This window comes from Tachypleus tridentatus, chromosome 8, assembly GCF_004210375.1.
Source record: "Tachypleus tridentatus isolate NWPU-2018 chromosome 8, ASM421037v1, whole genome shotgun sequence".
NCBI classification, from domain to species: Eukaryota; Metazoa; Arthropoda; class Merostomata; order Xiphosura; family Limulidae; genus Tachypleus; species Tachypleus tridentatus.
The window spans coordinates 58,139,910-58,164,785 of NC_134832.1; the positions used below are offsets into that span (position 1 = coordinate 58,139,910).

Below are 24,876 nucleotides of genomic sequence, written 5' to 3' on the forward strand. Positions count from 1 at the left end.
AAAAGCTCTTTGTTTCTCTCCAGCAAGGAGAGAAAACATCAGTGGCACCTTCCTTGAACCCTCTGTTTACCACTATACACATGTGTATTTACTACTGCTTATGTGCTATAATCTAACGTTGCTTTTGGCAGTTAAGCAAATATTTGATGACTGGACTCTTGGGAAAGGAACTCGTTGGATCTGTCTTTTGTTTCCTTCCAATATATTTACGTGGAGAGTAAACTGACTGATTATGGTACACAGTAACTTGTAATGGCTGTTGTATGGAGTTGAATATAGCTATTCTTGACGGCTGTGTTCACATTTGCTTTCTTCGTAAGTATCTTTAACTACTAATGAACAGGTTTTTCATAACAATAGTGTGCTTGAGTTTTAATCCACTTCACTTATTAACAACTTGTTTTTATAGTAAGTACACTTTTGCTCACTAGAAAAAAAAAAACAGTTAAATTACTGTTATGACATTTAAGGCTTAACTGAATTGATTAACGTTATGGAATGATTTACTTCAAGCTCCGATGTATACGTACGCGCGCGTGCGTGTGTATCTGACAGAACTATTTCTTTTATTTTTTTATTTAACCTTTTATAATTATTTAAAATTATTTTCTCTTCAAAGAACCAGTTTCGCAGCTTTCACACGTAAAGGTTGCACGTAAACATAAATGGAAGAGGAGTGAAAGATACGAAACCGGTTCTTAATTAGAGACCAAGTAATTTTAAATAATTATAAAAGTCGAAAGGCATAGAAACTAAATTTGTTGTATGAAATATAACACCAAAAGAAGTAGTACGTAAGTCACCAGATTATATATATATATATAGGGATAGATGTCAGTGTATGTATACTAAATCCATAAATCTATCATAGTCGATAGGAAGACACTTAGATTGTGTTAAGAAAGCCTTATTTATGAAGAGTTTATAAGTAATCGTATATATTCATTGCTTAGCGTGGCTACGTTACTGTTCAGTTAGTGCTCATTGAATAATACAGTTCGTCTGGAAATTGCTGTAATATTCACCCCTCTCTACTTACGTCTCATTGCATGACGTAAATGTGACATTGTTTGAAGAGCAATAAAAGCATATAATGTTATTATCGACCTACGTGGGATAAAATAATATTAACTTGTATATCGAGTAACACTTCTCCGTTATTTCTGTATGGTAAAGCACAGACCTGGATCTTTGCTCAGTGTAAATTTATAGGTTATCAAAGCTTCCTTTCAATGGTTCATGAGTCGTATCAGGACATTGCACATTAATAAATATGGTAGTAATTTTTCTAAAATTTTAACAATGAAAATTCAGGAAATATTTGGAGATTTGAAATTAACGAAGTTGAATGAGATACAAGGAAAAGCAGGCAGCAGTCTCCAAAAGTGTGTTCTATCAAATAGGATTTTACCTATCCACTGCAGGGAAAAATCTCCAAAAGTGTGTTCTATTAGATAGGATTTTGTCTATCCACTCTAGGAAAAATTCTTCAAAAGTGTGTTCTATTAGATAGGATTTTGTCTATCCACTCTAGGAAAAATTCTTCAAAAGTGTGTTCTATTAGATAGGATTTTGTCTATCCACTCTAGGAAAAATTCTTCAAAAGTGTGTTCTATTAGATAGGATTTTGTCTATCCACTCTAGGAAAAATTCTTCAAAAGTGTGTTCTATCCATTGTCTATCCACTCTAGGAAAAATTCTTCAAAAGTGTGGATAAATTCTCCAAAAGTGTGTTCTATCTAGATATCTCCAAAAGTGTGTTCTATTAGATAGGATTTTGTCTATCCACTCTAGGAAAAATTCTTCAAAAGTGTGTTCTATTAGATAGGATTTTGTCTATCCACTCTAGGAAAAATTTTCCAAAAGTGTGTTCTATTAGATAGGATTTTGTCTATCCATTCTGCAGGGAAAATTCTCCAAAAGTGTGTTCTATTAGATAGGATTTTGTCTATCATTGCAGGGAAAATTCTCCAAAAGTGTGTTCTATTAGATAGGATTTTGTCTATCCACTCTAGGAAAAATTATCCAAAAGTGTGTTCTGTTAGATAGGATTTTGTCTATCCACTGGAGGGAATCGAAAGTCGAATTTTAGTGTCATAAGCCAGAAAGCTTACCTTTGACTCACCAAAGAGCTGTTCTTAGCTAACTTTGCATATAAAAAAAAGGAATAGTTTCTAGAAAATGTTATGCAAGTCGTTAAATGACATGACTCATTAATTTAACTATGATTTTATTCTCTTATAAAAAAACAAAATGGTTATTCGGAAATTTATTAGTTTATTTGCTAAAAGAAATCAAAATCCTTTTAGCAAACTTAAAAACGTACGTGTTATCTAACCATTCCTCTTATCATGGCGGTCTGTAAAAATATCTTACGCACCAATCACTACAGTACATGACTCGCCAAATTTCTCGTTTGCACTGGAAGGAAAATATTTACCGCTGAATTAATAAATAATTTTTTTTTTCTAAAAACCGTAAATGCGAAACTAAAATTTAATAATACTTATTGATACTTAACGACTTCTATTAGATACAGTTGCTGGTTTCATTTGCATTCTATGGAATATTAATTCCTGATTCACATAATGACTCCTACTGACGCCTCAGGTTGTTGTTTTTCTCTCGAGGTTTCGTAGATTTTCAATACATAATGGTTTTTCTTTGGTCATAAATTATCATCCTAGCAGTGGTTTTGATGCGATGCAAACAGTTTATGTAAAGATCTGTGTTTTGTTTTAAAAAAAAGAAACAGTAGTATCTCATGGTGAAAACCAGTGGCTTGGAATTTATGGTATAGCTACAATAAGAAATCTTCATGGCCTGATACAGCTTAGGTTAATGTGTCTCGTATGTTAAAAACTAATACTTTGTTGAGAAACATGATGCCGTTTAAATAAATTTATGTATATACACCCATCGAAATGTTTGTTTATTTTTGGATTGACTCATTATTATTCAAGAGAAGTCGTTGGTTGGAGCTTAGCTTTCATATTTGGAAGACTGTTCGCTTCTATGGTTGCTCAGTAAGGAACAACAGCTTGTGATGGTGTTTGTCTTTAGGATGACCATCCCTCGCGATGTAACTGTGCAGTGTTATTCCTACGTTGTCGAATATTTCCCTCCTTTTGTCGACTCTTCACTGGCTGTGATGGACACCTGCGTGTTCTCACACCGCCCCATGAGAAGCTTTCTGCCCTGGCAACCGGCCATCTCTTACTTAGTCTTTATTTGCTCACCTGATCACTTCTCACGGGCCGACCGAGGCAAGACGAAATCCGATCTTGACACGGTGCGTGTTGTTCCGGTTAATTAAAACTGACAGAAAGTGAGGGAGGGTGTAGTTCTGGGTTGTCTACTTCCCTTTCTCTTCTTTTGCGAATCCATTCGCACATACAGACAGACAGATATATACATACATACGCTATCCCCACCTGGTACTTGACGCCCAACACAATATCCCCGCGGCGATATGGATAAGATGAATATGACGTGTTTCCAGCATCCAAATTGGTCCTCAGATTTGATATAAAGGGAAGTCAACTGGCGTCCAGGATTTACTACACATAAATCTCACTGAATATCATTTTTAACTCTATTCGCCTTATTAACATAAAAACGCACAAAAATCCTGCCAATTTTTAAAGCATAATATCTAAATAATATATGATTGTCTTATTTATAAATATTCAAATATAGTTGATGTTAGGGTGAAGAAATCAGAGCAGCCAAGCTGTTTGTACCACGAGCACAATACCAAACCACATTTACACGTGCCACAGGAGAACGTCATTCGTTCCAGAATCACCTGTACAAACTTTGGTGGTCAAAATTGGTTTTGCACATCATTGGGCGTTCCCAGTCCATAGCACGTGCGTACTTCAACAGTACGTGGTACTTACATCTTTTTAAAGTTACCATTACACTATACAGACTCCACACTGTATGATACCAATAACAGATACGAACACTAAACATTAGAGAGAAATATGTGTTTTTAAATTCACGGATGTTTTTATCGGTCGTACATATCGTGTATTCTTTCCACAACTCAGTTCTTAACAAATACAAAGGTGTTCACTTATACCTCTTCCATTTCCCTTCTCTTTTGCACCTGGAACGTATTTCAACACATGGGCTAAGAGATGTACTTATTTATACTTAAATTTGACAGTTCACTGATATATTATTTTATCCTTTACAATTGTTCAATCGTATACTTGTAGATTACTGTTGTAAGTTATCGAATGATTCTTTTTTTTTTTTTCTAATTAAACTGCGTTAGCCAGTTAAAACTTTTGCTGTATACAACCGATAAAAACGTGTGTGAAGATCGGTTTGAATTTCGAGCAAAGCTACACGAGAGCTATCTGCGCTAGCCGTCTCTAATTTAGTCATCACCACCCACCGCCAACTCTTGGGCAACTCTTTTACCAACGAATAGCAGGATTGATTGTAACATTATAACGCTCCCACGGCTGAAAGGACGAGCATGTTTGGTGTGACGGGGATTCGAACCCGCGACCCTTGGATCATGAGTCGAGTGCCTTAACCACCTGGCCGTGCCGGGCCGTGAAGATCGGAACATTATATATATCTGAGACGATGTTAAACGGTTTCTACCACGCATTTTTATAATTTGTAATATAGTTTGTGTTAATTATAAACCAAAATATACGAGGAAGTGGTTTCAACTTAAATTAACCCAGCCTGTTATCACTGTTAAATATACTTTCCCGACAAACTTCCCATTCCCAGAGAATCATTTATATTTTAGGTACGTCTAGTTTTACCGATAGTAAAGATAGTATTTAGACACATTTGTCTTTAAGTTCCTGAATGGTCCTTAATATATAGCAGTATACTAGGAATCCAGTATTTGTGTTTTAACGAATCGTGTTTAACGTAGCGAACAGGTATGCAGACTTAGCTGATTTCCCTTGTGAAATAAATCTATTCCACGTTACACTTACGTAGTCGTTTAACTTCATGATGTGCATGTTGTGGTAACACATTTTCTACTGGGTTATACAACAGACTAGTATTGACTGTCTGGACTTAACCTGAATTAGCTTTGGAAAGGCTTCAGCTCTTATGATTATTAAGCCTACATGATTTTACTTTTTACTCAGCCCTCCACGTGTTTGTTTAATATTCTGTTAAAAATGTATCAGCAGCGTCTTAATTAAAAACAACAACAACAAATAATAAACTTGCTATTTTTCTTATAGCTAACGCCGAACCGATGCAAACTAACCGAAACAGAAGTTCTGTCAGGCCGCACGTTCATAAACAGAGCTCGGATGTTAAGTCCACTCGAGTGCGGACAGTGCTGAACGAAAAGCAGCTACACACATTACGCACGTGCTACGCTGCTAACCCGCGGCCTGATGCCCTTATGAAAGAACAGCTTGTGGAAATGACTGGTTTATCTCCCAGGGTGATTCGGGTGTGGTTCCAGAATAAGCGATGTAAGGATAAGAAGAAAAGCATAATGCTGAAACAGATGCAACAGCAAGACAAGGTAAGATGCTTACTTCACATATCATCAACTACGATTAGAAACTTGACCAACTTTTCTGAACACTGTTATACCTCGTAAAGTCTTTTTTTGTTCCCTTCTAATACAGTGAGAATCCATTTGCACACTAATAAACATTAACACGCACATATCGATATGTACATACGCATACTGTTATACGAACAAATACGGCATTTGCAAGATATACGATTTAAATTAACAGATTTTGTCTAATAAAAATATACTGTTACTAGCTTAATGTACTTGACTTTTAAATTAAAACTGAATTCTCTGAAGAGATGGTTTATCACAAATACTAAAATCATAACGAACTGATAATAGGAGTGTGTATTATATTATTGATACTTAGAATGTATTTGTATCAAGGGTGTTTGCACATTTATAATGGGAATGTTAGAATATTATTATTGGAAGCAGTAGGGCACTTATGCTAGGAACGTAGGCTTCTGTACACTCAGAATATTAGCGTATTGACACTAGTGTTAGTTTACTGAACAATTATGGAAGTATAAGGGTAATGTTGTATTAATATCGATGCGTAAGGATATTTAAACTAATAATTTAATGCTGTTGTTAGTGGAAGTGTTAGAGTGTTAATGATAGGAGTGTAAGAGTACAAATATTTTACGTTTAGTGTTGTTTTACTGAACTTGAAGATTCCCACCACCTTACCAGTGACTTCCCTCAGAACAACTGTAAGGTTAACGTTTTGGACAATTTAATTAAACCTGCAGAGTTAGCAAGCACGTGCATGATTTCCGAGGGCAAGGGTGTTAAAGTTTCATAATTATTTAGGAGTGACCAATAGTCTTCTTGACTTTTTTGCTAGGCCTAACATGTTAAAATAGGATTTTTTGCAGTGGAGAAGATGATCGGAGTATGGTCACTTTCACTCCCACAGCTGAAAAAAAGGTAGAATGACAGCAATAACCTCAATATTTACCAATGTAACATTAACCTCACTGCCTCCAAACACAGAAAGTAGGTAGGTCATGCGCTAATAACTTATAAAAAAGTTGACCTCATAGAAAACTGTACTTATTTGCAAAACAGTTATAAAAAAACCAACAAAAAACATTTGTTTCGATACACCGAGTTTACCTAGAACTGTGCAAGTTTTGATGCAACACCCGCTCTATTTATTCGTTGTGGATTTACCTAACATTATGTTTGTTCGTGAACGGTATTCCATAGTAAATATAGTTGGTTTGGCAAACAAATATACGAAGCAAATTTAGTTAGGTATATTTTGTCTACAAAAGAATTACAGCATATTCTTCAAACATTCAATAGAGACCTAATATGGTTATATATGATAATTCGAACACACGTATAAAAACTGTACTCGTGAATAAATATGTGAATCAAGATTCGTTTGTTTGGGATTTCCTCGTCAAACTTCACAAATGTTACCTGTACTAACCGTCCTTAATTTACTACTAATAGGTTAGAGAATAGGCGACTAGCTAATAGCACCTGAGGCCTGGCATGGCCTAGCGCGTAAGGCGTGCGACTCGTAATCCGAGGGTCGCGGGTTCGCGACCGCGTCGCGCCAAACATGCTCGCCCTCCCAGCCGTGGGGGCGTTATAACGTGACGGTCAATCCCACTATTCGTTGGTAAAAGAGTAGCCCAAGAGTTGGCGGTGGGTGGTGATGACTAGCTGCCTTCCCTCTAGTCTTACACTGCTAAATTAGGGACGGCTCGGTGCAGTGGGCTAACAACCTACTCACTTAAATACTTGTTGAAGAAACCGCAAACGATTGCGGCTCTATGTTCCTAGATGGAATCTCATGGAGATAACTAACTAACTAACTAATAGCACCTGGTGCCAACTGTTGGTTTGCTAGGATCGAATAGTGGGATGTGACTGTTCTTCTTATGACGCACCTATGGCTTTAAAGTGGTGAACGCTATTTTACGGTAACGGGACGCGATCCATGAGCATTGGTTCTCACGTCTGTCAATTCTGCACATTAGCAGCTCGGTCACGCCCTGTCCCAATGTTTATAGAGAACACTTAACTCGTTTTTCTCTAGGAAACTGTTATAGTTCCCTCCCCCCAGTGACACAGCGGTAACTCTCAAGACCGGGTTTCGATACTTGTGATAAACACTAAGGAAAGTTCATAGTGTGTAGCTTCGTTTTTTAACAACAAAACAATCAATAACAGTTTCAAATTTCAAGGTGACGTATTAATAAAATAAGTTGTGTTTCTTTCGAGCAAGGGTTTTAAATTACCCTAGGCTAAATTGTTTCACTTATCTGGAAAGGTAACTTTGCTTTAAGGACTTTTTTTATTTTATCTGCATTGCAGCAACTATGGCCTAATCAGTGTGAAACTTATACCCTGGTACGCTGGTTTCAGTATATGTTGTTAGTGTCTGGTACGTTGGTTTCAGTATATGTTGTTAGTGTCTGGTACGCTGGTTTCAGTATATGTTGTTAGTGTCTGGTACGCTGGTTTCAGTATATGTTGTTAGTGTCTTTGTTTCCTTCAGTTAATCATTTAAAAATAATATTGTGATCCAACAGACAATGTAGATAATTAAACTGACTGAACTTATTTCTATAGGGAGTCGTTTCTGAAAACTGCGTAAGATAAACGACATTTACAGTAGTAACAATTTGAGTTTAGTGTTGAGTGGGGAGGCAAAACGGACGAATTACAAAGAAAAACTTCGGTGTATAATATCGGAGAAATACCAGCAGGAAAAAATGCATACCGTGCAGGTCACGTTAGTAGTGGACAAGAAACAAAATGGAAGGTTTCCCATTTAAAAATATTATAAACCCTTGTTCAACCGATTAATTTTAGTTCTATTAAGTGCATGGGAGCAGTTCGGTGTGAAGAATAATGAAATATCAGCTCTTTCTCAGGATGATAAAGTATATGAATTTGGTTTAGTTTGTGTTGAATGCATGTGTGTAACATACCTATGTATATATATTTATTGGTGCAAATCTCAGGGACCATCTTTCCGCCCGAAGGTATATATATATATATAGGAAGGGAGTACCTTCCTCTCTGGCCCGGCATGACCAGCTGGTTAAGGTGCTCGCCTCGCAATCTGAGAGTAACGGGTCCGTGTCTCCGTTTCACCATATGTGCTCGTCATTTCAGACGTGGGAAGCGTTATAATGTGTCAATCAATCCCACTATTCGTCCATGAAAGAGTAACCCAATAGTTAGCGGTGAATTGTGATGACTAGCTGCCTTGCATGTAATCTTACACTGCTAAATTAGGGACGGCTGGCGCAGGTAGCTCTCGTGTAGGTGCACACGAATTTCAAAACAAACCAATCTCTCCCTTCCTCCTTGTGGTTATCTTAGCAACTAAACAATTTAAAATATAGTTGTATAGCTGAGATCCTACAAATACCTTTGAGAGGCTTATAAAGAGCTATATGCTAAGTGATCTTCGGACAAATTGATTGCCACATTATGTTTTGATTTGATGACGAAATGCAAAACATGGAAATGGTGAGAAAAGATACGAGTGTTTCACTCTGACATATCCTCATAATACGCTCTTACAAAGAAAGAATAAAAACGTAAGTAGGACTCACTGTTCTGACTGACAATGATGTGTAAAAATATGTATAAAGCATAAGAGAACACATTATAACATAAGCATAGGAGAACGTGTTAGAACATTCTAGACTGATCAGGAGTGTACACAGTTTTGATCTGTTTATGTAAGGATGCATAAGAAAACATATTAGAACATAAGCAAAAGAGAACATATTATAACATAAGCATAGGAGAACGTGTTAGAACATAAGCATAAGAGAACATATTATAACATAAGCATAGGAGAACGTGTTAGAACATTCTAGACTGATCAGGAGTGTACACAGTTTTGATCTGTTTATGTAAGGATGCATAAGAGAACATATTATAACATAAGCATAGGAGAACGTGTTAGAACATAAGCATAAGAGAACATATTATAACATAAGCATAGGAGAACGTGTTAGAACATTCTAGACTGATCAGGAGTGTACACAGTTTTGATCTGTTTATGTAAGGATGCATAAGAGAACATATAACATAAGCAAAAGAGAACATATTATAACATAAGCATAGGAGAACGTGTTAGAACATAAGCATAAGAGAACATATTATAACATAAGCATAGGAGAACGTGTTAGAACATTCTAGACTGATCAGGAGTGTACACAGTTTTGATCTGTTTATGTAAGGATGCATAAGAGAACATATTATAACATAAGCAAAAGAGAACATATTATAACATAAGCATAGGAGAACGTGTTAGAACATAGGCATAAGAGAACATATTATAACATAAGCATAAGAGAACATATTAGAACATAAGCATAAGAGAACATATTATAACATAAGCATAGGAGAACGTGTTAGAACATTCTAGACTGATCAGGAGTGTACACAGTTTTGATCTGTTTATGTAAGGATGCATAAGAGAACATATTATAACATAAGCAAAAGAGAACATATTATAACATAAGCATAGGAGAACGTGTTAGAACATAAGCATAAGAGAACATATTATAATATAAGCATAAGAGAACATATTATAACATAAGCATAGGATAACGTGTTAGAACATAAGCATAAGAGAACATATTATAATATAAGCATAAGAAAACATATTATACCATAAGCATAGGAGAACATATTAGAACATAAGCATAAGAGAACATATTAGAACATAAGCATAAGAGAACATATTAGAACATAAGCATAAGAGAACATATTAGGTTGATCATAGAACTCAAAATAGAAACAGAAAGGATCACATAACACTCTACGAGAGAAAGGTAAGGCTATCAAAGGCCAGTGATGTTCTATTTTTATCACAGTGATAAAGATGAAGTTAACTTCTGGTAGTGTCACTGGGTCAAAACTACTAATGCATGGAACCTCTGTTCCTTTTTGGTTTTTTAAATACGAATCTCAATGCGTTAAAATTAAGTAGGATATTTTTTATATGAAGCTTATGTTTGATTTGGAGATGAAAGTTTGATTGATTGTACTTCACTACAAAGGGTTGTCTGTGTTCTGCCTACAACGGGTATAGAAACCCGGTCTCTAGCGGAGGGAAATATGCCTGTCAGCAGGCGATTTTTGAAGAAAGCAAAACGCAAGCGTTCTCGAAGATGAAATAATATACTTTTGCTTAACTTACAAGCCTCGCTGCCACAGTATCTGTTTCTTTGTATTTTTATTTCTGTTCCTGGTAGAGCTTACAATTAATGCACAGAAACGTTCTCGGGCTTACAGTATTTGAGGAATGAGAATACACGAAGTCTGATGTGTTATAAAAATGGTTAAATCAGGACGTACCTTTCAGACAGTTACTTCAGGAAGTTTTCAAAGTGTTAACGGAGATTACAAATTTTCGTATTTTTTTCTAAACTGTTGTAAATAAAGACGAAGTGAATAAACCTAATGTATTATATAGAGCGGAAATCATCCTAGACTCTGTTCAAGATAAACGAAAGTGCTTATTCAGTTTGTTCGCCCGGCACTTTCGTTAGCCGTAATCCAGAGGCTCATGAAAGAGATTTAGGTGTTTGCCACTAATCCACTTACTTCTATCTGCCGATTCCAAGTCCCAAATGGGCGGAGAAAAGAGAACAGAAGCAGCCGTGCGGGTCGGCCGTTCCTCGGTGCTCGTCAGCGGTTTTCCTTCGGGAGCAGCTGGACTGCGAGCCGGTTTACTTGCTGGTCTGCTCGTGTCGGAAGAAACTCCCTCCCCGCGAGACACGTTACATTCTCGTTATTTGCAATACCAGTGATTGTTCTTTCAAGACACCTTTTCTTTACTTCGCTATTGGTTGAGGTGAGACCGAACATCTCTGAAACTTTTCAGATCGGAATTTTTTATTTTTTTTTTTAGAGGGTTACCCTAAAATTATCCTGATATAATTATAAAGGTTTCTTGGACTAGTAAGTACTCTTCAAGGAAGAAAAGAAACAAGGTTATTGAAATTGAAAGTGTCCAACGAATTGTGGTCTTAGGTGGTGTGAACCTGACGATGACCGAAGAAGGTCGAAACGTTGTTCACTCCTCTACGTAAAAAAAATTTCTCAACCCAAACGAGCCGTTTTTACATATGTATTAGGTGGTCGTAGGTGTTTAAAACCGAAATATCATTGTTTAGTACACCAACAACCATGTAGTTTGTTTCACAAATCGTGCTAGTTTCTAAGTTCTTAACTAAAGCGTAAATGAAATAATCATTGTTACCTAATTAGCACACGCGAAAGTATTAGTAAGGTATCGTTGAAACCCAACAGTGGGTTTTTGGAAAATAAAAGTCCTTTTCATTTATTCTTTAACCGTTACGAGCTTGTTTTTGTACTTAGGTTTAAAAATATAGCGTCACCTGAAGCACGTGACACTTTTGTGTTATTTGGAATATGTCAAGAAGTGACAGTTAAGTAAGTAAAAATTTCACGTTTGTTATTTAATCACAACACTACAGTAAGTGAATTTCGCGTACGTAATATAAAATTGGTAATGCTGTTTCATTTGCATATTTTTCCAATACGTTACGTTTGAGAAATTTAATAAGTATCCAACTCAATGTATGTATCCATGTTTTTTAGCCATTTCTTCGACAGACACTTTACACTAATAAAGCTAGATGTAATTACGTCAGTATTCTATTATACGTAATGTTAACCCAAATGGTAAACAGTTACCTAAATTTTGGGTAACTTAAAGGCTTTTATAAATGTTTTCTTGCTGAAGAGAAGCTAATAAGAAACATTAAACATAGAAGTAAATATATATGTATATACATATATATCTCGGTAAGGCGTTATTCATTGCTATGTAACTCGTTGTTGTAAATAACACTCTCTCTACCAATAGCCCTTCCTAATGAGACAAAGCGAAACGGTAGGCATAATCTTAGAGTTTGAACTTGCCAGATGGTGGCACGTGGCGAGTTACGTGTAACCCTGACTACAAAACAATGACAAGCGAGGCGTACTCTGTGAAATCCTGTGTTATATTGCATCTCACGGTTGGCGAAAATTCTCGTTGTCCTGTCGGACGGTGGTTATAGCACACGCGGTAGCACGCGCAAAAAAAACCCGTTGTGGCGATTATCGGTCACCATCCGTGGACGCGGCACGCGCTCGGTGTGCATAAACTCCCTTCCGACGCTCGGGTATCATTGTTCCGTAGACCGCCGACAGTTCATTATCGGGTTTTATTCTGTGGGTTTCGAGAGGGGTGATCATTGTTCTCGAGAAGCGAATGGCCAGAAGCCCTTCTGAACTATTAGTTTCAAAACTGCTTTATTGTCTGAGAGTAAAATAGATATCTCCATCTTGTCAGACTTAGATTTTTGTATGAGATTGATTCATACGAATACGAACGCGTGCGCGTTTGTTGATATGAATCAGTAATGGATCCTAATCGTACATCATTCACCACAAACTCGAGTCCTAACTAGCGTTACTTTCTTCATTGGTTTATATATATATAAGGCTTATTTTAAATACGATGGAGGGGGTAGGTCATCGTGACGTTTATTAATCGGCATCGAAAGCGAAGAATATTGACAACAGCTACAGTTGCGATTTGCCCGAATCTCTAATAATAGGAACAATAAAGCAATATATTTCAATAGATTATGGCTGAATAAATTGTACTCCACACGGAGTACATACCTCAGAAAACTGTTATTCCGAAAGCCACAACCATTAAGGTTCGGGTAATTAACAGCAGATTCTTACAAAATGAAGCATGCGCGTAAGTAGGGTATGCTTATAAAAGTAATTAATTTTAATAAGGGAACTCCCGGCGATGAAAGTAAAGTCCCCTAGCGAGAGATATTTGCAAAACAAAAAAGAAACAAACAAGATGCGTGTAAGTAGGGTATGCTTAAGGAGGTAATCAATTTCACTGGCGATGAATGTCGCATCCCTGATTGAGAAACGTTTGCAAAGTGAAACACAAGTAGGAAAGCTGTTATAAAGGTAATATTTTTCTAACGAGAATATGTCGTAATACTTATAAATTTAAGCCCAGTAATTATGAAATGCCGTTTTCTTGTCACAGAAACACGGTAACAAAAGCTAGTTAGATATTAAAAGCATAAAACATGTTAAAGAGAAAAATCCTTAAAGAGGTCAATCATTGTAAAGCACGAAGCTGCACAAAGGGCTATCTGTTCACTGGCCATCTCACGCATCGAAACTCGATTTGTATAGTTACAAACTCTCAACTTGTATACAACAACCTGGTAACTTAAATATTATTTTGAAATGATTGGTATTTCAGTAATATGAATACCGGAAACACTCTGTAATAAAGATATTACCTGGCACTTTACTTTTACCGAAATCCTCAGTCCCTCGTAGTGGTTTAGCGATAAGTTTTCGGGCTCACGACGCAAAAATTCGGGTTTCGATACCAGTGGTGAGCAGAGTACAGTGAGCCAACCCGTTGTGTAACAACCAAACCGAAGTATACCCTATATTATGACCAATCAAACACTTGCACTCTATATTGCGACCAATTACACACGTGTACTTTATATCACGACGAATTACACACCTGTTGTCAATTGTTATTCATTTAAATGGTAAAATAAACGTACGTTTATCACATTACCCAATTTTAGTAAGTTAAAGAAAAGAAGATAGAGATCCAAAAGTGGTCTCATAATTAGCATCTCGAACACGGGATCCAAAGGTTTCGGTTCGAAACGCGGTGCTACAATTTAACTCCTTCCTTCTGGTCCGCAGTTTAAAATTAGATAACCTACGTCTGAACGTCTAGACTCTGACCTGTCCCTTTCAGCCTACCGCTTGCATGTTCGGACACACGAACATAGAGTTAGCAAAACCATTGATTCATTGCATTTTGTGCTGAAATTGAAACTATATTATTTTTGTTAACGCCAAATGATTAAATTCTTACACCATGCTTTTGTGTACAAAGCTGTAGGATCAAATTCTTAGCTCTACTAACCACCTTCTGAAAATCTACTGAAATGTATATACGTTTATTAAGACATTACAACCACGTTTACCTCTCGCGCATCTTACCCACTTCTCACACTTTCGATGAAAAATAGAAAACTTTTTTTCAGTGGAGGTATTTTAATTTCAGGGAAAGGATTCTATGTATTTTTCTGACCTGCCCGGTGAAAGTCAGTAATTAAACACGTTTTCCATAGACAAGGACAATTTGTTTTTTGGAATTTCGCACAAAGCTACTCGAGGGCTATCTGTGCTAGCCATCTCTAATTTAGCAGTGTAAGACTAGAGGGAAGGCAGCTAGTCATCACCACCCACCGCCAACTCTTGGGCTGCTCTTTTACCAACGAATAGTGAGATTGACCGTCACATTATGACGCCCCCACGGCTGAAAGGGCGAGCATGTTTGGCGCGACCGGGATGCGAACCCGCGACCCTCAGATTACGAGTCGCACGCCTTAACACGCTTGGCCATGCCGGGCCGGAACTTACCGGTTACTTAAACATTACTTTAGACATTTGAAGGCGGAGTTTTTGTAATAGCTTTTAAAACCTCTTCAATTTTAATCTCCCAATCAAATTACTCGTGAAGAACGATTACAAAAATAGTTAACTTCAAAATTTGCTTATTGGTACCAGTTCTCAGATAACGGATTACTCGCTAAGGGACTTATGCTAGGATAATATGGCTATCCGTTTTAGCACTTTTCTGTAAGCTTTTCTGTTTCAACTATCTGGTCCTTATTATGAAGGTATAACTAATGATGTAGGTTTTGTGTTACCATAGTAATTAAATCGTAGTAACTAAGAAACGAAAATATTAAGCATTAAGATATGTAAATAATGAGATTATTATTAAGTACAGTTTGGTTTGTTTTGAATTTTGCGCAAAGCTACACAAGGGCTATCTGCACTAGCCGTCCCTAATTTAGCAGTGTAAGATTACAGGAAAGTTAGCTAGTCATCACCACCCATCGCCAACCCTTGAGTTACTCTTTTACCAACAAATAGTGCGATTGACCGTAACATTATAAAGCCCCCACGGCTGAAAGGGCGAACATGTTTGGTGTGAGGCGATTCGAACCCACGACCCTCAGATTACGAGTCGAGTGCCTTAACCACCTGGCCATGCCGGGCCTACTACTTTTATCTTACCCTCATCTATTAATGTTTGAGAAAATACAAATTCTTGTTTTATCAAATTATATGAATATGTACTTGTGTAGGAATATGGAATGATATATTGTGTCTTGTTACCGATTGCCGTTTAATTCATTCGTTAAACATGTTTTGGTATTATAAACTTGTCTGAATCTCTGGCAACGAGAATTGTTCATCTAGTAAAAGCCTAACTTGTCTTTAGAATATTAATAATTCAAGTCATCATCTGTACACAATTAATGATTAGTTATGGCATTCATGGTCTTGAAAACTAGTCAATATTTGACTAATTTTAAGATTAATGAGAGGTTCAAGTTGCAATGAAACTGTTTGTAAATTTTTAATTAGTTTACTTGTTACTAAGGGCAAAGATGCACTATTTGTGCCGTGCCCACCATAAGGTTCGAATCCAAAATTTTAGCGTTAAAAACTCTAAAGTTTAGCTCTGAGCACCGAGGGGGGGGGGTAATTTTTAGTTTAGTTCCAAACATACGTTAATAGCGTCAGATGTATTTACATATTACTTCGTTACGTTTGAAAATAATAGTTAAATACATACCGACTTTCTCAACCCTATGTGACTCACTTAAAACTATTTGTTTTGTCTTATAAAACAAGTAACAGTTTTCTTGAAAGCCATAGGTCGTTGAATCTATTTCAGTTATTGTTTTTAGCACCATTTTAGCTTAAAATTGCTTCAGTGAAACAAACAATGCAACCATTATTTGAATTAAAGAGAAAAATAAATATATTAATTTACTGTTGGCACGCTTTGTAGAATAAAATTTAAAGTCAGGTGTCATTGCTAAATAATATATTGAAAATTGTCAAATTAAGACAATATGTTGCGATATGTTATCATTATATTCCCAACAAATAATTTCATATTTTATTGTCCACTGTTACAAACAATAATCAAATTTATATTATTTCCCATGGTTTATCTTGGAATATCCCACAAATTCTAAGAAACCATTTTGTGTTGTATTATCCACTGTTGCAACAATAACTAAATCCCTACTATATCCCATGGTTTATCTTGGAATATCCCACGAATTCCAAGAAACCATTCTGTGTTGTATTATCCACTGTTGCAACAATAATCAAATCCATATTATTTCTTATGGCTTATCTTGGAATATCCCACAAATTCTAAGAAACCATTCTGTGTTATATTATCCACTGTTGCAACAATAATCAAATCCATATTATTTCCCATGGCTTATCTTGGAATATCCCACAAATTCTAAGAAACCATTCTGTGTTATATTATCAACTGTTGCAACAATAATCAAATCCATATTATTTCTTATGGCTTATCTTGGAATATCCCACAAATTCTAAGAAACCATTCTGTGTTATATTATACACTGTTGCAACAATAACCAAATCCCTACTATATCCCATGGTTTATCTTGGAATATCCCACAGATTCTAAGAAATCATTCTGTGTTGTAATCTCTCCTGTTGCAAAGAACAACCATACTCTTACCATTTCAGATAGTCTATCGTGTTACTCATAACAAGCTGTTCCATATTTTATTTTCTACTATAGTCAACGATAACCATACCGGTTCCGGTGGTGCATCGTATTCTTTGCTGGGTGACACCCAACTCCGGACTTTCACACGCTATGACTGTTGTCAGAACAAAAGGCAAAAATTACACCAGATTGCAATGTCAGATCGATTCTGTTCGACATCAGAAACAATAACCACGTTCGAGAAAATTGCATATTTTCGTGTCCTGCAGCAGAGGGTTCATTCATGAGAAGTGCACGCAATTTATCTATATGTGGAGAACTTTATACAAAGTCGTTTCTCCAGTGTTTAAGGTGTATGTATATACATGGCTCAATCTGATATAAAATGTATGTTTCCTGTGTCGCTGTGTACCATAACGGGTCTACTGTATTGTTTAAAAGCGTAAGAATAAATCGATGAAAACAAAAACAGTATTTTCAATATTCAAGAGATTATATCGTGTGTAGAAAACAAGATATCAACACCTACATAATGTGAATCCTTATGGTTTAAGCCCCATAAACATTTGAGCGTACATGACTCCTGTAAAGGTTTCGAAATCAGTATTAGACGCCCTCTATCAAAGTATATGTGCACGTGTCAGTGGGAGAAGATAATAATTGTTCAAAAATTGATTTGTACCAATTTAAAGAGAAAAGGCTTAAGTATTATGGACTTGATGATTGTTTAAGTTGGCCATCATTTGGTTTAGACCGTAAACGTGCTGTTTAGCTGACCATCATTTGGTTTAGGCTGTAAACGTGCTGTTTAGCTGGCCATCATTTGGTTTAGGCTGTAAATGTATATTTAAGTTGGTCATCATTTGGTTTAGACCGTAAACGTGCAGTTAAGCTGGCCATCACTTGGTTTAGGCTGTAAACGTGCAGTTAAGCTGGCCATCATTTGGTTCACACTGTAAATGTATATTTAAGTTGGCCATCATTTGGTTTAGACCGTAAACGTGCAGTTAAGATGGCCATCATTGGTTTGAGCTGTATATGCCCAATTAAGTTAGCTATCACTTTATTTAGACTGGAAATGTCAACTAATGCTAATTATAAACAAATCTGCTAGCTCTAACATGATGTATAAAACGGAAAATGGAGAGTGTTTATTCTGTTGCAAAACGTGTTTATTATCTAAGCTTAAAGAGCACAAATAAACATGTTAACAGTACCTTTCTTTCTTTTTCGTGTCTAGTGTTTAAAAGCCATCTGTGAACACGATTTACACTATATTCTATATGATGTACCAGCCAAGCTAGCACGGAACTATGGCCTAAGAGTAATTTGTGGTAGCTAATCAGGTAAAACGTTCACAAACAAATCAGAAGAATGGGTGTACGGCTTTCTAACTACCAAATATGATCAATACAACTACATTGTTTCAGTTCACGTACGTCAATGATCATAACGCTTTGTAAAATCGAGTGATATCATAGACGGAAATGAGAAATGTAAACATTAAAGAAAGGTAACCTCCATGAAGTCTCATCCAGCTTAGCGTAGCAGATCGCTTCAATTTAACAACGTTGCTCGTATCACATGGTTAATACGTTTAACCATAGATATGAAATACGGCATCAAATGTAACTTAACCGTCTGGACCGTTTTATTAAATTTGAACTCGACTAATTGCATTCTAAAATACTGAATGAATATTTTCCTTTGTACCTCGCGGCTCGGCATGGCCAAGCGTGTTAAGGCGTTCGACTCGTAATCCGAGGGTCGTTAGTTCGAATCCCGGTCGCGCGAAACATGCTCGCCCTTTCAGCCGTGGGGGTGTTATAATGTGACGATCAATCCCACTATTCGTTGGTAAAAGAATAGCCCAAGAGTTGGCGGTGAGTGGTGATGACTAGCTGCCTCCCCTCTAGTCTTACATTGCTAAATTAGGGACGGCTAGCGCAGATAGCCCTCGAGTAGCTTTGCGCGAAATTCAAAAACAAACAAACAAACATTTGTACCTCTAGTTTAAAACGAAATACGTGCTCAACTAACTTGCACTGTTTGTGATAACAAAGTGCCCTTTTTAAATGGATTTACTCATGTTTTGTATTCGAAAATACAATTCTTAAAAATAAAAATATTTATATATATATTTGAATCTATTTAGGGATACAACGCTATAGATGTGGGAACAGAAACGTGTTTTATGGAACTAATGTAGTCGAAATTTATTAAATATTTCATTTTCTTTCAAGTAGTCATTCATTCAAAGTTAAAAATACAATAGCCGTAAAACAAAGATCGTAAAACACGTGAGTTTGATGTAATTTCTAGAAGTGAAGGTCGTTTAGCACTAAGGTATGTAGTTATAATCTCTAAATGTAAAGGTTGTGAAATATTTAAATTTATTGCAAATATTACATCGAAAACTGATGTACGTCAACAACACATGTCCTCTAGATGAGGATAATATGATGGTTATGAGATAAAACGTGGTCTCGGGGTAAATGTTATGAAAATTATGACTTAAATGTATTCTTGGTTCGAAACTTGTAAAAGGTATTACTAAAGGTCATACAATCTACAAGTGTAAAAGCAATGAAAGACTGTGCTTATAATCTGTCGATATAAAAAATGTGAAAATCATATTAATTCGTTATAGTCTCTAGGCTATAAGAGATATGTTGCCTACAAAATATCTCCAGATGTATAAGGCTATAGAAATCAATTGAACTTCATATAGTCTCTAAGCTATAAGAGATATGTTGCCTATATTATCTCTAGATGTGAAAGCTATACAAAGTAAATTATTATAATTTATTTGTGTGTAAATATTATCAAGTACATTCGTTTTTATCACATAAAATTATCATGTACCGTAATCACTAGATGAACTGACGTATATGTAAGTTTACAAACAGGAATTTTCTAGTTTGTAAAAGTTCACAATTTGAAAGCAAGTTATTTGTTCATCAACCACACACAATTGTAATGTTATATAAGAGTCTTGTTATATATTTATATCGCTGATGTTTCCAGCTAAACAGTGCTTTTTAAGATATAAAATTTAGCTACTGAGTTTTAAAACCAACAAAACTTTACGTAAATTAGGTACAAAGCCATATAGATAATAAGAACTGAACGCTAATCCTATCTGCCTAAACATGTACATATGACTATGAACGAAAGCATATAGGAATATAAATATATATTAAACAGTTGTATCTTATTATTCCAAGGATGACTTATGCAATGTTTTTGAAAAGTCTCAGCACTTCTTGGTATTGGATTATGGAAAATGTGTTTTTAGTGACGTGCGAGTTTGTAATATTATTTTTGTTTTAGCTGTTTACATTTATTCCGTGTGGTTTTTGTTCTAAACGTTCAATTTATTACAAAACAGTTATATATAAAGCATATGAAACTGATTCACCACATTTTGTTAACAAATATAAGCGAACTTCTTTCACGGGCTAAGTGTTTTATAACTGTATATGACAAATAAACACTTTATCTGAGAGTCATGCTCCAGAAATCATTATAAACAAATGTTTTCGATTTTAAACGTTTCACCATTACTTCGAATAGTTTTTCTTTTAGTACAGTTTATACAAAAAATATTACTTAGTTCTGTTCTTTTTATTTAGAGTAAAAAATACTGCAATATTTAACGACTTTCCAGTTTCTTATGATTAATGTTATTGTCTTGTAACCAAAACGTATGTTATATGAGAGGAGGTGATTTCTGTTTTAGAAAGTCTGATCTATTCCTCATTGTTTTTCTTTACCCCTACATCCTTCTGACGGCCCGGCATGGCCTGATGGTTAAGGCACTCGACTAGTAATTCGAGGGTCGCGGGTTTGAGTTCCCTTCACACCAAACATGCTCGCTCTTTCAGCTGTGGGGGCGTTATAATGTGACGGTCAATCTCACTATTCGTTGGTAAAAAAGTAGCCCAAGAATTGACGGTGGGTGGTGATGGCTAGGTGCCGTCCCTCTAGTCTTACACTGCTAAATTAGGGACGGCTAGCGCAGATAGCCCTCGTGTAGTTTTGCGCGAAATTCACAAACAAATACACCCTTCTGTTTATTTGATCATTTGAAATGTTATTATTTTTATTTTTTGTTATAATTTCAGGTGTTTTAATAAACTTCAAGGTTTTATTAAAAGATTTTGTTGTGTAAGGATGTGCGTTTATCCTAAGAAACTCTACGTTTCTCAACTACTGCTTCTTCCACTAACAAAATGCGATTTAATGTTAGAGTAGAACGCACCCCCCCAAAAAAAAAAAGCCTGTTCATTTTAGTTTCCAAAGGTCATTTTTTATTATTATTATTTTACCATTATTATAAGTTAAGGTTTTATTTGAAGTTATTGGAATTTTATGAATTGCGCAACACTATTCTGAAAAAAAAACAACAACACACTATCGCAATTCTAGTTGAATTAACCCTAACATTACTGTTCAACCTCATTAATCCATGTATCATAACCACTTTAAGAAACAGAAAAACCTAATTTTCTCTTTGATTTTAAATTATGTTTTTCCTATGAATCATTGCTGTAACTCACAAATATCTATGGACAACTCACGACCCCACATTAATGTAAAAGCTGTGAAATGTTCTCTAAAATTAAAACAAACAAACAAAGGAAGCAGTTTTGATTTCAGTTACTGATTCAATAATATCTTTATCCTCCACAGTTTCTCATCCTCTCCATGTCCGACTCCGACTGTTCACCACAGCATTCCCCGGTAGGGCACAGTGCACTTTCTATATTTCGGGCCACCATTCGGGAAGGCTATTGGGTTAGTGTCTTATTCACCCAAACATTTTTTTTATGTCTGTTTTTGTTTCCTCTTCCCGATTTTATTTGTTCCTGTATCGCCTCATCTTTTCTATAATTTATTGCTTCTGTCTTTAGCAAACAACCACGTGCTTTTACTGTAACAGTCTATTTCACCTGTATACAATTCCGATGCAGAATATTATAAGAAATCTAAACCGGACACTGTGTACGTGATTGTCGCGAGATAAGAACATTTCTGTTTTCTTTACTTGATAGAATTTGAAGTAAGCTCACTTCTTAGTTCTCTTATTTTTATAATTCTGCTTTTTATCTATTGAACTTAAGAAAAGATAACTGATACAGATCTGAAATCTCTCTAGCTTCTCTCAGATGATATACGTGATTGAATAATATTAGGCTAAGGATCTCACATAAAGGGTCACTCTATGAATATATCAACCTTCTCTTATAAAATATTTCTGTGTTGATAATAAGGCACTGTAGTGATATTCTGACTTAAATAGGTTTCTCAAAAGAATACTTGTGAAAATAATCCAGTCAATCAGGGTAAGCTATTAGTGTTTAGTTTTCGGATACTATTGTAAAGTTATATAAAGGCATTCCTTACTATAAAAATTATACCGGTTTGTTTGGATAGGTGTATTATATAGTTATATAAAGGCATTCCTTACTATAAAGATTATATCGGTTTGTTTGGATTAGTGTATTGTATAGTTATATAAACACATTCTTTATTATAAAGATTATATCGATTTGTTTAGATAGGTGTATTGTATTGTTATATAAACACATTCTTTACTATAAATATTATATCGGTTTGTTTAGATAGGTGTATTGTATTGTTATATAAAGGCATTCCTTACAATAAAGATTATATCGATTTGTTTGGATTAGTGTATTGTATAGTTATATAAAGGCATTCCTTACAATAAAGATTATATCGGTTTGTTTGGATAGGTGTATTGTATAGTTATATAAATACATTCCTTACTATAAAGATTATATCGGTTTGTTTGGATTAGTGTATTGTATTGTTATATAAAGGCACATTATTTACTATAAAAATTATATCGGTTTGTTTGGATAGGTGTATTATATAGTTATATAAACACATTCGTTTCTATAAAGATTATATCGGTTTATTTCGATAGGTGTATTATACAGCTATATAAAGGCATTCTTTACTTTAAAGATTATATCGGTTTATTTCGATAGGTGTATTGTACAGTTATATAAAGACATTCCTCACTATAAAAATTATATCGATTTGTTTGGATACACAAATATTCGAGAGCAAACGAAAGATATTTTGCTTCTCTTTGTGTCTAAATGCAATGTAATGTTTTTATAAAAACTCAAATAAAAAAATACCGAAGAAAACTAAAAAAATATATCACTGTTTTGTTTCAGTAATTTTTTTAGTTTACAATTTCGGGACAAACCTTTGGTGTACAAACAAGAGATGAAATAATTACATATCAATGTCATTGTGTCAATTCTTGATAAGAAAATTTAAAATGCAGGGAAAATGATATAGTATTTAACTTTCGAGGCCAAGAATAGTTCGTACGAAAATAGGAATATGTGTTATTTGTTTTTAAAATCTTAACAAGTTCAATTAGCCAGGTAAAAAAATTAATTCGTTTCAGACACCGGACTGTTTAAAATAATCATTCCAAGTTACTTATTATATTACCCAAGCGAAAATGGACGTTTTCGTTTGTTGTTTTTTTTTCTTATTTTAAACTAACCTATATACATTCGGAAAAACGAAAAAAAAACTGGTATTTATTTCTCACAATTTCTTTCTATATAATACATTGTTCTGCATGAAGTTATAATACGAAAATAAGCTTCTTCAGAATAAATTTTGAATAATGTGTGAACAAGTAAAACATCTGACCTCTTACATCTCTTATTAGTTATTTAGGCACGTAAAGTTTTTCGTTTTACTTAGTGGTTTGTTGACTACAAGAATACAGAATATTTGAAAGGGTTAATTGGTGTCCTCACACCTTTTTTTAGATCTCCAGTTTAAATACAGCTAAGGTCATAAGCCTTCCCAAGTGGTGGTCCTATACTGTTTTGTTTACTTAGCTTTTATAGTTGAGTCTGTTATGTACTATATCTTTTTTACTTATTATTTCTGTAAGATCGAAACATAAAATGCACGAGTTAATTTTATTAACTTCCATCTATTTTATTTTATACACACAACCTTATTATGATATAAAAAACTATTTTCAAAATCAAGCTAAATTCGAATCGTATATATGTCAGTCACAAACGTATACAGTGTTTAAGATAGAATGTCACGAGTGTATGTTATTGTTTAATCTCTACTAGGCTACATTTTTATTTTAAGGAAAAATGTACTTTTTTGCTCTTACAAACTGGCATTTTGCTTATTTTGTATATTTGTTTGCTAGTTCTCTGTGCTGTACCAATCGCAGGTATCGAACCCCGAATTTGAGAGATATAAGCCCTCGAACTTTTACCGCTGCGCTATCGCTTTGGTAAGAAGTAAAATTTTCAAAATTTTAACAGATCGAACACGGTTTCGAAGTCGCTTATAACATCGTATGGAATGGGGTAAACTGAGATAAATTAAACATTATTCTTAAGTTTGAGATCGTAAAAACTCGAAACTCGGGCATAAAAGAAATTATGAAGCTTCTACGTTTCTCCAATGTGTGCAATAAAGAACAGCATGGCCATTTTGGTAGGTAGCTCGAGAGCTGCAAGAACGTGCTATTACGTATGCAAGAATACATTAAAATTCCCAGTAAAACTCACTAAGTCGATGCCATTAAACTGCATTAATGCACAACAGTGAAGGCTTAAAACACTGTCTTCATATGTAAATATATCCGTTAGTGAGGAACGACACAAGAGGATAGCGT

The 24,876-nt window shown here is 35.2% G+C and overlaps 1 protein-coding gene across 4 annotated transcripts in view; it reads left to right on the forward strand.

Annotated features, from left to right (window-relative positions):
• Positions 1–24,876, forward strand: part of LOC143222444 (insulin gene enhancer protein ISL-1-like) — a 63,598-nt gene that overhangs the window by 26,170 nt on the left and 12,552 nt on the right. For 2 of the 4 annotated variants that reach the window (XM_076448972.1, XM_076448975.1), the window contains 2 exons: positions 5,232–5,524; positions 21,867–21,971. In XM_076448972.1, the coding sequence (XP_076305087.1) occupies positions 5,232–5,524; positions 21,867–21,971 (398 nt within the window). The remainder of the gene's footprint in view (positions 1–5,231; positions 5,525–21,866; positions 21,972–24,876) is intronic. The other 2 variants (XM_076448973.1, XM_076448974.1) reach the window with 2 other exon arrangements.